This window comes from Globicephala melas, chromosome 13 (assembly GCF_963455315.2).
Source record: "Globicephala melas chromosome 13, mGloMel1.2, whole genome shotgun sequence".
Classification (NCBI taxonomy): domain Eukaryota; kingdom Metazoa; phylum Chordata; class Mammalia; order Artiodactyla; family Delphinidae; genus Globicephala; species Globicephala melas.
The window spans coordinates 77,788,555-77,804,443 of NC_083326.1; the positions used below are offsets into that span (position 1 = coordinate 77,788,555).

The 15,889-nt window shown below is 40.9% G+C and overlaps 1 protein-coding gene across 1 annotated transcript in view; it reads left to right on the forward strand.

Moving 5' to 3' along the window:
- FBXW8 (F-box and WD repeat domain containing 8) overlaps positions 1–15,889 on the forward strand; it is a 113,933-nt gene that overhangs the window by 42,920 nt on the left and 55,124 nt on the right. The window contains exon 5 of the mRNA XM_030860419.3: positions 1,515–1,672. Coding sequence (XP_030716279.1) covers positions 1,515–1,672 — 158 coding nt within the window. The remainder of the gene's footprint in view (positions 1–1,514; positions 1,673–15,889) is intronic.

Here is a 15,889-nt window from a genome sequence, read left to right on the forward strand (position 1 = left end):
CAGTTTCTTTATTAAGAAACCTCGCATGAGAAATTCATCTATAACCACTTCATAGATGCATCATGTCATAGACTTAAGTAATTAAATAAATCTTGGAGTTACCTTGTTCGATTCTACACTTGTAATATGAGATCAAAGAAGGAACTATGGCTTGGCCTCAGGAAGACTGAACACCTTTACAGTTGTCTGCCTTTCTCTGTGTTTGTGTGGGTTCATCATGAGACTCTTACCCCGTTTCTTTTTTTTTTTTAATCTTTACTGGAGTATAATTGCTTCACAGTGCTATGTTAGTTTCTGTTGTACAACAGAGTGAATCAGCCACATGCATACATATATCCCCATATCCCCTCCCTCTTGAGCCTCCCTCTAGGTCGTCACAAAGCACCGAGCTGATCTCCCTGTACTCAGCCATCAAAAGAAAGAAAATTGAGCTATTTGTAGTGAGGTGGGTGGACCTAGAGTCTGTCATGCAGAGTGAAATGAGAAAGAGAAAAACAAATACCGTACGCTAACGCATGTATATGAAATCTAAAAAAAAAAAAAAAAATGGTACTGATGAACCTAGTGGCAGGGCGGGAATAAAGACGTAGACATAGAGAATGGACTTGAGGACACGGGGCCGGAGGGGGGAGGTGGAAGCTGGGGTGAAGTGAGAGGAGCATCGATATACATACATTACCCCGTTTCTAACGTGCTTTCCCACCGTTGCTTTACATGTTGAATCAAACCCCCTGTAGCAGATGTGAAGAACTTAGCGTACACACCTCAGTGGCAGCCAGCGCACCACCTCATCATCTGGCCGTTCCATTATCTTCGGGGCCCGGTGTCTGCGCAGGTTCTGGCCCTGCCTTGGCGTTGATGGAGTGAGGCATTTGCTGCAGTGGCAGGTGTAATCGGAGAGAGTGAGCGCTCCTGTCCTCTAAGCGGGCGAAACCGGGGTGTGTCATACATGTTGGCAAGAGCTTTTCATGAGAAGGCAGCACTGTCTGGCTGCTAAAGGCAAGATTTAATTGTTTCAGCAAATCAATTAGTCTTTAGGGACTTTAATCAGTCAAATCTGATGCATGGATGAAGTACTAGAAAGCTTGTGCCTGTAAGACCATTAGTGCTTAGCAGTTCCCGCTCTGTCTTCGCGTGTGCGCGTCTGTGTATAAATAGCGTGGCTTCTACACATTTCTGCTAGTGATTCCTTTACTGGGAGGACTTAAGGTAGCAGGTTGGTTATAATAGTCAAAAAGGAAAAACAAGGAGATCTTGCTACCCAATTTTTCATTACAGTATTCTCACTTGAAATTGTCCCCATTGTGCTACGAGAACAGGAAACGTGCTCTTGGCCTTTCTGTTACAGAGTTGCCATTTCCTCTTGTTGGAGTGACTCGTGTAAACAGTGTTGCAGCAGTGGCTCCACACCGGCCAGATGTGACTCCTCTGTCGTTTTAAGGCTTCCCCATTCTCTCCACGGTGGCCCTGCTCTTCACTCCCCATTTGGAACCAAGCGTGTCCTTCTTTTCCAGATATACATCAGGGGACGTGAGGGTGTGGGACACCCGCACCTGGGACTACACAGCCCCCTTCCTGGAATCGGACTACGAGGAGGATGAGCCTGGAATGCAGCCATATGTCTCCTTTGTGAGGATAAACAGCTCGCTGGCGGTAGCGGCTTATGAGGATGGTAAGTAACCACAAGCCTCCTCCCTGTTAAGGAAAAAAAAAAGCTTGACAAAAATTAAGCAGCTGTGGCCGGCTCCACCCATAATCCCTCCGTACATACATGTGGGCACACACATGTTCACACACACACCCTTATTCTTGCCTTTATGTGAAGAAGTTGGCCAATAACCCTCAATGCATTAGTAGGCATTGGAACACAGCGCCCTTTCAAACTGGTGTTTAATTCCTACTGGAACTGTAGGGCTAGGTTTTAGAGCCAGACAAGGCTGGCCAAGCCATCTTAAGCAAATAACTTGTTTGGTGTTAAATATACTTGGCCTACTTTTCCTTTCGTCTCTGCTTGATCCAAAGGAAAGAGTGAAAAGAGGATAGACATAGATAATCTATTGACAAATATGGAAATAGAAAAATAAAGGTAGGCAGGGCCTACCTTTTCCTGGCACTTACATACCATACGAGATAATTTATGGTAATACGTTGTCTCTCTGGGATCAACAGAATTCTTTTTGTGTGTGGGCAGCTGTGGATTTACAGAACTAGGTAAGAAGAGTCTAATAATTTTGATGGCTGTGATATTGTATACTACCTCTCATGCTCCTAACTTCCATTATGTTGTAAAGTTTGAGTCTCCAAAAACTTTGTCTCCCCACTTGCCTGAAAGTTGGATCACAAGATATTGCAGAATGTTAGCGTTCCTGTCATGGCGTGGTTGCAAATCTTCAGAGGTAGCTCAGAGGGACAAGACTGTAGTAAAGGACCTAATGGGGAATTTTATATCCATATGCCATTTAAGAAATAAAAATTAGAGCTGAAATATTAAATATTTTCATTTTATTACTTTAACATGAACTCTGTTTTTTTGGTTTGACATTAATTGGGCACCATTGATGGATTTTCCTTTCAGCCTCTAGAAATTCAGCTAAGCTGTCTCTGGGGTATGTCATAGTTCGTGTATGTTTGTTAACATCCTGAATAGATAACATAAGAGCAGCTTGAGTGTGATTCCTATGTGCCGAATTATCAATGAGGTTTTTTTCAAACAACTATGCAGAAGTTGTAATACTTTTAAGTTAGAATCATATACAGTTTTAGAACCATCCAGTAGCCTCTTCCTGCCACACACACATTCTTCTTCAGATCGGGAAACTGAGGTCCAGAGAAGCCGACTAAGTTATTTCCTTGAGGTTGAATCATTCATCAGTCGCAAATTGAGAACTTTGGTGTGTCTTCTGGGCCATGCCAGGGATGTAGTGCTGTTTATGTAATAACTCCACAGAGACACTTAGAAAGAGGTGCATCTCAATTTTTTGCACCCTCACATCTCATATCTTGTGAGCTTGAAAATAGAGTTTTTGGTGATGTGCAAGTGTGCTGCCGGTTTTAGTTTGTTGGTTAGAATTGTAGTTGTCACCCTTATCCCTGTCGTTGCACAGAAATAATAGGAAACCTTGTAGATAGGCTAGGGAAACTTCTTTTTTCAGTAAATACTTGGCAAATAATTGTCATAATGTATTTTAAATACTTGGTTTAAAAAAATTTCGTAGTTAAAATTCAAAGCACAAAAGGATAATATATAAAAAAAGAAAATGCATACAAAAAGAAGTTGAAGTGTTCCTCCCTGCTCCCCTACTCCTAGTTCCTCTCACGTTTCACACGTATGTCCCACTCTGTGTACTCTTCTGCATGTTGATTTTTCACCTAATGACACATCTTGGGATCTTTCCATATCAGCACTTATAGGTAAACCCTGTTCTTTTTCAGCTTGTGTAGTATTGCATTATGTGGCTGTACTATAATTTATTTATTAGGGCCCTTAACGATGCACATTTGGATTGGTTTTTGTTGTTGTTGTTATTAAAAGCAGTGCTGCAAAACAATATCCTTGAACAAGTATCGTGATGGACTTATGCAAGTATAGTCACAGAGTAAATTACCAGTAATCCCGGATTGGAGGCTACAGATGCTTTACGTTTTGATAAATGCTGCCAGATTGCCCTCCAAAAAGGTTTCACTAGTTTATAGTCTCACTAAAAGTATATGAGAATGACTGCTTCCTCATGCTTGTCTGATAGGTGGACATGGTATTTCACTGTTGTTTTTGTTTACCTTTCTTTATATAAGTATATATGAACATCTTTTCATTGTGTTTTTAGGTGTTTGTATTTCTTTCTCTGCAAATTGTTTCCCCATTTTCTTTGGGTTGTTATCTTCTGCAGTTGAAAATAAAGGGCTAAGGAAATAACCCTTGTCATTGATTTTAAATATTTTTTCAATTTGTCCCTTATTCTTCAATGGACTTTGTTTATGGTTTATTTTTCTAGACAGTAGTTATGTATGTATGTGAATATGTGATTTTAATTTTTTAACCATAAATGAGTGGGTTTTATTTTGTAATTTAATGCATGTGACTAAGTAATACATTTTAAGGGATGTAAGGTCAAGCTAATATATAAAGTTATGCATTGCAAAGTCTTGCTTCTACCCATTTTTGTCCACTCCATTCTAAAGCAACCATATTTTTTAGTTTGTTTTCTATCCTTCTAGTATTTCTTTATTGTAAATACAAGTAAGTATTACTTTTTTTCTTTTTTTCTTTTTTTGGCTGCTTTGGGTCATCTTTGCTGCGCGTGGGCTTTCTCTAGTTTTGGTGAATGGGGGCTACTCTTCGTTGTGGTGTGCAGGCTTGTCATTGCGGTGGTTTCTCTTGTTGCAGAGCACGGGCTCTAGGCGCGTGGGCTTCAGTAGTTGTGGCGCACGGGCTTAGTTGCTCCGCAGCACGTGGGATCTTCCTGGACCAGGGAACGAACCTGTGTCCCCCGCATTGGCAGGCGGATTCTTAACCACTTCGCCACCAGGGAAGTCCCTCCCCCCCCTTTTTAAACAAAAGATAGCGTACTACTTTATATCATTCCATACCTTGGTTTTTTTCACTTAATGGCGTATCTTTTTTTTAATTGGATAAATTTGACATGTAACATTGTGTAAGTTTAAGGTGTACACTGTGTTACTTTGATACATTTATATACTGTAATATGACTGCCATTGTAGTGATATTTATCACATTACATAATTATAGTACAATATTGGTATCTGTATTCATTATACTATACATTAGAACCCTGTGGTTTATTCACCACTTGTTACAAGTTTGTACCTTTAAACACCATCAGTCTTATCCCACCTGTTCCTCCCCCGCCCCACCCCATAACCACCGTTTTACTCAGTTTTTTTTAAACAGGTTTGACTTTTTTAGATTTCACATGTAGGTGATACCATACAGTTCTTGTCTTTCTCTGTCTGACTTATCTCACTTAGTATAATATGCTCAAAGTCCATCCACGTTGTCGAAAATGGCAGGATTTCTTTCTTTCTCATGGCTGAATAATGTTTTATTGTGTCTGTATACCACGTCTTTTTTATCCATTCATCCACTGATGGGCATTTGGCTTGTATCCATATCTTGGCTATTGTAAATAATGCTGTAATAAACCTGGGAATGCTTACATCTCGTTAATGACACAGCTTGAAACGTTGTCCACGTCAGTGTATGGAGGAGATGCTCCTTTTTCATGGTATTCCATTGTGTACACGCACTGTGGTTTATTTACACAGTCCTTTATTGAGGAACAGTTGTGTTATGCTTTTGCTATTACAGTGTGATAGTGAAAAGCCTTGTACGTATGACATTTCATGTGAATGCAGGAAGGATTATTTCCTACAGAAATGTCTGGGTCAAAAGGTGGATGCGCATGGGCTTATATTATTTTGCACTCGAACCAGCAGGGTATGAAGTTGAGCTCATTTTCTCAGCAAAGTATGTTTCAAACTGTTCAGTATTTGTCACTTTGATAGATAAGAAATGGTATCCAAATGTTTCAACTTACATTTCTCTTAGTGTGAGAGAGGTTGAATTTTTTCACATATGTACCTGCTACTTGTAATTCTTTTTTCTTCTGTTACTGTTTGGGCTTTAATAAAAAAATTTTTTTTATTGAGATGATACTATATAAATTTCAGGTGTACAACATAGTGATTCACAATTTTTAAAGGTTGTACTCCATTTATAGTTATTATAAAATATTGACTATATTCCCTGTGCTGTACAATATATCCTGGTAGCTTATTTATTTTGTACATAGGAGTTTGTGCCTCTTAAACCCCTACTCCCGGTAGTAACCACTAGTTTATTCTCTGTATCTGTGAGTCTGCTGCTTTTTTGTTGTATTTGCTAGTTTGTTGTATTTTTAAGATTCCACGTATAAGTGAGATCATACAGTATCTGTCTTTCTCTGTCTGACTTATTTCACTTACCATAATGCCCTCTAAGTCCATCCGTGTTGTTGCAAATGGCAAAATTCCATTCTTTTTTATGGCTGAGAAGTATTCCAGTGTGTGTGTGTGTGTGTGTGTGTGTGTGTACACACCACATCTTCTTTACCCATTCATCTGTTGATGGGCAATTAGGTTGCTTCCATATCTTGGCTATTGTAAATAATGCTGCTATGAAGATTGGAATGCATGTATCTTTTCAAATTAGCGTTTTCATTTTTTTCAAATATATACCCAGCAGTGGAATTGCTTAGTCATATGGTAGTTATAATTTTAGTTTTTTGAGGAACCTCCATACTGTTTTCCACAGTGGCTGCACCAATTTACATTCCCACCAGCAGTGTATAATGGTTCCCTTTTCTCCACATCCTCGCCAACATTTGTTATTTGTGTTCTTTTGGATGATAGTGTTATGGCTTATCTTTATATTTGAATCTTGACCAGTATAGAGTTCATCCTAGAATAATAGTATATGAATCTGATTATATCTTTGCAGCATCTCTTATTAGAAAGCCCATCTCCACCTCACTGGTTTGAGGTGCTGCCTGTACAGGTTTTTGCACATGAAACTCTTTTAGTATTTCGGTCTGTTTCTGGATGTTACATTCTGTTCAGTTGATCTGTCTGGTTGTTTACACTTACATCATCACGTTTGTCTGTCTTATTATTTTGGGTTTCATTTTGCCCTTCTGTGGGTAAAATCTATAGTACTTCCTTGGCTGCATCGTTTACACTGAAATCTTTGCTTTGTCTTGAATTCCTTTTGGTATTAGGATTGTTTCTTTGATAAAAGCTCTTGTGTTTTCTTGCTCCTCTCTCACTCAGCTTGTTTTACCTGTCTGATGGGAATTGTTACTTTCTGAGATAAGCAACAGCTTCTCATTCCCCCCTCCAACCTCACCCCAGACCTCAGGTAGCATTGTCTTTGGTCTTAACTTCAGTTTAACAGATTGTCATTGTGCTATTTGTACCAACATACTCCTGAGTAACTACTTCTGGCCAAAGACAGGTTGAAATAATCAAACACACATTTTGTATTGCTTCTTTCTAGGAGCGGGGAACACGCGCTTCTTAGGCAGTGCCATACTAGCACAAAGGAAATTCACCTCCTGAGGTCTGAAATTCGGGACTGTGCCCCACAGAAAAGAAGAATAAGATAATAAAATGAGCCAGTGAACTTCAGCTCCCTGTTTGTGCCAAAGGGAAGCTCTGTAGCCATTGACACCCCCTTGATGGTCTGTCTGTACACATTTTCTCCGCAGAAGGAGTCAGGTCCAGAGCGGGAGATGGAAACTGCTTTGGGAAAAAGTTAGTCATCCCCACGTCCTTCTTAGCCTCCTGGCCCTGCAGGAACACTGTACCACCCACCTGGGGTGTTGAGATTTGGCAAGATGATCCACAGTTGTGATTTTTTGAATTCCAACCCACTGGCCTCATATTTCTTCTGCCTTGTTTCCGATTGTCAGCACTGGCCGTCCTCCAGTTTGATTTTACCACTAATTGTGTTGCACGTTACCGTACCGAAATGAATCAAATCAAAATGCTTTTCCTGGAGCATTAGATAAAGCAGGCGAAGGTTCTGAGTAATGAGCAGATGCTACTAATGCAGGGACAGTGCAGACCTTGCCAGGACTCCATCTGCTCCATGCTTGCCTGCCTTTGGCCTGGAGCCACAGCATTGGGGAATGGCAGCATACTCGAAACCCGCTCCCTGTTCAGAGTTTGTCACGAAAACTCACTCTTCGGTGAGAAATGAGATTACACACTTCTTAGGTGCAAAGAAGTTCTTATTTGTCCCCCTCAGTGGAGAGAGGAGAAACAAGACCCAGTGCACATTAGCACGTGGAAGCCTAGATAGGACAGCCAACAGTCGTCTTTCTGTGGCGCTGTCAAGCAAGGCAGAGTGGCTTATCCACTCCTGCAGCACTCCTAGTGCAGTTGTCTGAATGCACGCATGCTCCATTGTCCAGGGCTGTGCCTGACCTGGGCCGAAGTGACTATGATTTCTCATTTACTCTCGTGCACACAATGGATGGGAGTGGGTCTCTCCAAGCTTCTTTTTAGCAGTGAACAGTAGGACCATATTTTAGACGGCTGTAGAGACTAGGTGCTTCTAAAGTTTTATTTGTAACTTTATGTTTAATAAAAAATCAGTTCTTCAATAGTTTTGTTTATGTCTCTCATTTGTATGTTGATGATGACATTTCAATTTAATAACATAACCTTTGAATGTAATATTCAATCTCCTCCTCTCCCCTGGTGTTTCAGAAGTGGATTATTAACATACTAATGCATTGCTTGGGAGATGGCTAGGACACCTGACTGTGGATTGTGGAGAATTTTGTGCTTTTTCAAGGCCTGCCTTTTCTGGTCATTTTTCTCTTAAAAGTTTCAATAAGTAATTCTTGCCTGAAACCGTTGCCTACCCTTAGGTCTTAGGAGTCTTATTCAGACACTTGGTGGATAAAACAACATGAAACAACTTTCTGATAAAAACCAAAAAAATACCAGATGGAGTCCTTTTTTCTTAACAGTAAGAGTGCTCACATTTTAAAGATATTCAGAGTGGATTTAAAAATTGAAATGTAGAGTTTTGAACTGAGGTGGTTCTTTCAGTACTGAGGAAGTATTTCTTAGGGCATTGAACTTTAAAGTTGACTGCCACCTGGAATGGTCTAGGGTGTTAGATTTTGTTTCATAGACAAGCCATAGAGACTATGTTTATGTGATGGAGGAAGTTGCTGAATAAAAATGCTTTTTTAAAGTTTTTCTATTCTTCAGTGAGGGGAGTTTGAAGTTATATTTGTTTTACACTTGCTTATATGTACTTTGGACTGAATATGCACTGTAACTAAATAATAGTTCAGTGTTCCTTAAGTAGCATTCCACAGATGAAATCGTGGGTGGGAGTTGTGAGATCTCTAGGAAATTTTTTTTTTTTTAGTAGAGGGAAGGATTGATTATTTATTTATTTAGTTAGTTTTGGCTGTGTTGGGTCTTCGTTTCGTGTGAGGGCTTTCGCCGTGGCAAGTGGGGGCCACTCTTCATCGCAGTGTGGGGGCCTTTCACTGTCGCGGCCTCTCTTGTTGCGGGGCACAGGCTCCAGACGCTCAGGCTCAGCAGTTGTGGCTCACGGGCCCAGTTGCTCTGCGGCATGTGGGATCTTCCCAGACCAGGGCTCGAACCCGTGTCCCCTGCATTGGCAGGCAGATTCTCAACCACTGCGCCACCAGGGAAGCCCAGAAAGTTTTTTTAAATCTGTGTATTTTTATCGTAATTTTAAAAAGGAATCTGGATCTTTTGACCTTGTAACTAAACCATACTGTGAGATCTCATTATTTGAATTTGCATTTTATAGTCATAGGCTGTTGGCACCAAGTGATCACCTGTGTGCCTTGTAATGCTTTGTTTTTCACACTGACTGATTCATAGATGAATTCTTAGAGGTCTGCAAACTCTCAAATTTAAGAAACACTGGAGAGGGAAGTTCTCATGCTCTAGGCACACATTAGCAGATGATCAATTTCTAGGATAACTACAAAATTTTGAAGTTACTAGTGAAAATAATTTGAAATAGTTTTATCATGCAGGAAACAGTGGCACATTGCATTTATGATACAAGGTTTGGTGTTAATCCTTTGGTTAATTGGGGGGTGGTTTTACTGAACATTGATATATTTTTTTAAATACATCTTTATTGGAGTATAATCGCTTTACAATGTTGTGTTAGTTTCTGCTGTACAAGAAAGTGAATCAGCTATATGCATACATATATCCCCATATCCCTCCCTCTTGAGCCTCCCTCCCACCCTCCCTATCCCACCCCTCTAGGTCATCACAAAGCACAGAGGTGATCTCCCTCTGCTATGCAGTAGCTTCCCACTAGGTATCTATTTTACATTTGGTAGTGTATATATGTCGGTGCTACTCTCTCGTTGTGTCCCAGCCTCCCCTTCCCCCACTGTATCCTCAAGTCCGTTCTCAACGTCTGCATCTTTATTCCTGCCCTACCACTAGGTTCATCAGTACCAGTTTTCCAGATTCCATATATATGCATTAGCATACGGTATTTGTTTTTCTCTTCCTGACTTACTTCACTCTGTATGACAGACTCTAGGTCCATCCACCTCACTAAAAATAACTCATTTTCGTTCCTTTTTACGGCTAATATTCCATAGTGTATATTGAACGCTGATTTTTTTTTAACATCTTTACTGGAGTATAATCGCTTTACAATGTTGTGTTTCTGCTGTATAACGAAGTGAATCAGCTATATGTATACATATGTCCCCATATCCCCTCCCTCTTGCATCTCCCTCCCACCCTCCTTATCCCACCCGTCTTGGTGGTCACACAGCACTGAGCTGATCTCCCTGTATGTTGCAGCTGCTTCCCACTAGCTATACATTTTACATTTGGTATTGTATATATGTCAGTGCTACTCTCTCACTTCGTCCCAGCTTACCCTTCCCCCTCCGTGTCCTCAAGTCCATTCTCTACGTCTGCGTCTTTATTACTGTCCTGCCCCTAGGTTCATTAGAACCATTTTTTTAGATTCCGTATATATTGAACACTGATTTTTAATGACACAGCACGATGCGTAAATTTTGAACTGAATGAAAATTAGAAACAGTATATCAGTATATGGGATGTAGCTAAGGCAATGCTTAGAGGGAAATTTATAGCATTAAGCGCTTATATTAGAAAAGAGAAAGTCTCAAATTAACAGTATAGCTTTTCACCTTAAACTAGAAAAAGAAGAGAAAGTTAAACAAAATAAGTGGAAAGAATAAAGTAATAAAGATAAGGGCAGAAATCAATGAAATAGAATAGAGAAAAAAACAATAGAATAGAGAAAAAAACAATAGAGGAAAATCAATGAAATGGGCAACTGTTCCTTTGAAAATTTTGATCAAATTGACAAACCCTAACCAGATTGATCAGGACAAAAAGAGAAGAAAAGAAATGAATTACCAACATCAGGAATGTAAGAGGGGACATCACTACAGATCCTATAGATATTAAAAAGTTACAGTGAACTATTTTGAACAACTTTATGCCAGTAAATTCAACCAGTTAGATAAAATGGATAAAGTGATTTTTTGAAAAACAAACTACCTAAGTTCACTTAATAAGAACTGTAAAACATGAATAGCTATATTTCCATTAAAGAAATTGAATTTGTAATTTAGAAGTTTCCACAAAGAAGACTGCAAGCCAAATGGCTTTCCTGGTGAATTCTACCAGACACTTAAGGAAGAAATAATACCAATTCTACACACTTCCATAAAATAGACTAAGAGGAACACTTCTCAACTCAGCTTGTGAGGCCAGCGTTACCTATCAAGACTAAAGAAGAAAAATAGTAACTAATATATGATAACAAGTATACTGCAGATTGATAGTCCTCATGAACATAGATGTAAAAGTCCTCCAGTGTTATCATTAGAAGTTTCATTGCAACTCCATCCTAATTGAGAAGTCACTTAGTTTTCAGGGCAGCTACTGAAAACATTTGTAAGATACAAGTTAGTATGTTTTTGCTTTTGTTAGGGATGGCCTTTCAAATTATTTTTTAAAACTGTTTTATTATGGAAAATTCAAAACATGCAAAAGTGGAAAGAATAGTCTGATGAGCCCCCGTATCCCTGTCCCTCAGCTTCAGTAGTTACCAGCACTGCTTTTAAATTACACAGGTTTCTAAATATTATACGGTTATATCACTCAACATATGAGTGGAGCTATTTTTGAAGACAGACATATTTTCCTGTTAGCAGTAAACAGTAGTTTTAAAAAGAAAAAGAACAAGGAGGCTAAGACTTACTGAATGCCAGTCCTAGCCCAGGCCCTGTGCCGGCCTGATCCAGGAGAAGTGGTGGTGATGTTACGGATTCCTTTGGAGTTTTTGGGTTTTTTAAAAAATTTATTTTATTTATTCATTTTTGGCTGCATTGGGTCTTCCCTGCTGCGCGTGGGCTCCCTTTAGTTGCGGTGAGCGGGGGCCACTCCTTGCGGCGGTGTGCGGGCTTCTCATTGTGGTGGGCTCTCCTGTTGCAGAACACGGGCTCTAGGCACACGGGCTTCGGTAGTTGTGGCATGCGGGCTCAGCAGTTGAGGCTCGCGGGCTCTAGAGAGCAGGCTCAGTAGTTGTGGCGCACAGGCTTAGTTGCTCCTTGGCATGTGGAATCTTCCAGGACCAGGGCTTGAACCTATGTCCCCTGCATTGGCAGGCGGACTCCTAACTGCTGCGCCACGAGGGAAGCCCTTTCCTTTGGAGTTTAATTCACTTTAACCCATCAATGAATCGGAAGTAGAATTTGAGTTTTTAATTTAATTTTGTATATCCGTGTTAAATATTAATTATAAAATGTGGATTGTGATTGGGAAAATAATAAAGATATCTCATCACTGATAAAATTAATATTTATAAATATATGTGTACAAATTATAACAAATTGTTTGATGTAGTATTACATGTAGAAAAAACATGTACTAAAAAAGTGTTCTTTCTCTCCCTACCACTACGGGGTCCTGGTTCCCCCCAGTCACCCCCTCTCTTCTCTAGAGACGTTGACCAGTCCCAGCGTCTGATATAGTTTTCCAGATATACTCTATATTGTTTACATCACTTAGTTGTGGTGCAGGAGAAAATTGGCTGGAGTTAGTGGCTGTGTGCACAATGATGTCTTCCTTGCACTGTCTGCCTTCTCTGCACTTCCCCTTATAGAAGAGCTGGTCCAAATTCTTCCCCATCGATCTGTTTTTCCTTTGACTTTGCTAACTGTAAATGCTTCTATTTAGTCACATTGTCATATTCCTACACTATATCACTTGCCTCCTTTTTAATTTACTGTCTCTTTGTTTTTGATTCTTCTTTTTAGAATGTTCTTTCTTTCTGCTTTGAACTTGAGACCACTAAATATATTCATCTTTCCTCCTTCTTGACTCAGTTTCTGCTTTGGTGATCTTATGTCTTGTCGTTCCTTTGCTTATGCACTAACCAGTCACTTCATTGGTCCACAAGCCCATTCACATTCCCTTGTCAGTCTGGAATGCAGCTTCCAGAATACTTCATATGTATTGTTTTTCTGCCATAAGCAAGAGAGTTCAGCTTTAGAGCTCTGTTCAGCTGGGATGGTGAGGATGACATGCACAGTGGATGCAGCATCTAGGTGAGAGATAAATTTCATTTAGTTTTTTCTGTTTCAGGACCCTCCATGATTTAGCCCTTCTTTATGTCCCTTGTTTACACTGATTTTAATGTCCTACTGGCCTCTTCCCCCATGAAAGCAGAACTTGTTTTGTCCTCTCAAACTTTACGCCACTTACATCTCTGGCTTACATTTCATAGTGATGTTGTGTAGACTTAATGAGTGAAGAGGTACACGTTCAGTGAGTGCTATGGGTATATTTATTTATTTATTCTAAATGCCCGATTTAATACATGAATCAAACATGAAGAAGCCCAAAGAAATAACCCTTGAAGCATCCTTGAAAATCTCTTAACAACTGGTTTCTTCAGCACATGTCTCTTTAACACACAGATTCTTTAACACGTGCCCATGATGCAGATATTTTACGCAACTGGTTACAAGGAGCACCTTACGCTTAGACATGAGACATGCAAGAGGGAAAGCAGTCATTCAGCTGTGGGTGAGAAGCTTCTATATCAATGAACCCCAGTCCCACCAAAAATGTTACTACTGGGACCTGTGCTTGGCTGCCTCCTGACTCTCCCCTCTCCCAGCTCTTCCCACTTTCCCAGCCTGGTCCAGGCTTCATCAGAGCTATTTTTGGTTACTGCATATCTCTCTCTCTCTCTCTCTCTCTCTCTCACACACACACACACACACACCCCAGGCCCCCCACAGTAGGCACTCCCATGGCTGCCGTGGGCCAAGGAGAAACTCAGCAGGCAAACCTCCAAATATTTGGGCTGAGAGCAGTGCCTGAAGGACAAATATCAGGGCCCCTGAACTGGGTGGGGCCCAACTCCATCCTCACCCCATCCTGGGTCAGAAGCATCCCCCCCGCACACACACGCACAGATGCACTTGGCCAGCCTCCTCAGGGCTGGGAGGTGGCCTGCCCTGGGCGCCTGTTTGCTCCAGGTTTACACTGTAGTAAGAATATGCCTTTTCTCTGTCGGCCAGAGATCTGCAGGATTGGCTTTCTTGCATGGCTCCTCCTCTGACATACAGGGAAGAGCAAGGAACATTTACTGATCACCTACGACCTGTATGGGTGTATTTTAAATTTCTGTTAAGATGCTTTTTCTCATTGCAGAATTTCCTTTGACTCCTCCTTAATTTCTTATAGGCAAGTGTTTATTTACACTTGCCTTGGTGGAAATTGAGATTGCCAGCTGGCTTTATGAATAGTCAGCGTCACTAAGTGTCTCTGAACTGCAGTTAGTTGATCTTGTCTACTTAGTTATTATGAAGCTGAGACCAAGCCTCAGAGTCAGGTGTTTATTGTGCAAGCTCAAGTGAACAGGAGCTCATGGCTAAAGTAAGTTCCGATCAAGAAAGCACGATGGGACTTCCCTGGTGGCCAGTGGTTAAGAATCCGCCTGCCAATGCAGGGGACATGGGTTCGAGCCCTGGTCCGGGAAGATCCCACATGCTGCAGAGCAGCTAAGCCCGTGCGCCACAACTACTGAAGCCCGCGCACCTAGAGTCCGAGCTCCGCAACAAGGGAAGCCACGGCCATGAGAAGCCTGCGCACCGCAAGGAAGAGTAGCGCCCACTCGCCACAACTAGGGAAAGCCGTGCACAGCAGGGAAGACCCAACTCAGCTAAAAATAAATAATTAATTTAAAAAGAGAAAAAAAGCGCGAAAGACCACAAGACAAATTGTGCAGTACAATAAGTGACCAGTCTATGACTTTCTAAACTGTTAACCTGTTTTAAATTTAATGGTGCATGAAAAAGATCAGAGGGGAGGGATAATACCAATTGTCTTTTTCCAAAACCAGTTCAGCAGTTATTTACCTTTCAAGCAATTAACATAATTACCATTATGCTAAAAAGCAATTTTGGGAAGTTCTGCCCTGAGCTCTTATGATTCCACTGGGACAGTTTTAGTTGGGACTTATTTTTTGATGGAAGCCTAATTGCAGTTTTGGCTTTGTGCATGCAAACAGAAGCAGCTAATTGTTTAGGCAAATAGCAGATTAATTTAAATATGCATCCCTAATAAAACAAAAACGGTATCCATTATGGTCCTTGTTCCTATGATGAGGAATATAAATATTCTGTGCAAGTACCATTAGGTGGAGGTCTTAAGGATTGTTGACATTATTTCACAGTGGTAGCACTTTCCTGATATCGAGTAATCTTTACAAAAGCTAACATAAATCAGTTTAAACTCATTTAGATCCCATTTCCACTATGTGCAGTTTCATTACCACACTCTGGCTGGCTTCCTTTGGGAGGTGGAAGGGGCATGCCTCAAACTGGCATGGGTGCCCATCCACAGCTGCTGAGCAGACTTTATGTCTCCTCCAAAGACTGGCCATCGTTACTCATCTCCCCCTTAATGACTGTTCCTAGGCTAGGGTGAACTCAGAGTTCCTGCAGCCCTGGTGCTGCTTGTCAAGGTGGAGGGCCCTGAGCCCAGAGAGCAGTGGGACTGCCAAGCCCTACTCCTGTCTACTTTATTGGGCTGATGGCCCTCACTCATTGTGGTCTTTCACAGTTTTTGAGAGACCCTTGGTTTTTTTTTTTTTTTTTTTTTTGCCTGTGTCCTTTTCATTTTTCTCATGAATGAAACAGTATTGTGATCCCAGCACTAGCTCAGAGGTCAGCATCTTTTATGCAGCCATTGAGGTTTTGTCATGGAGAAAGACAGACACCTGGTCTCCTTTCAGCTTTCCCGGTGTGGGTGT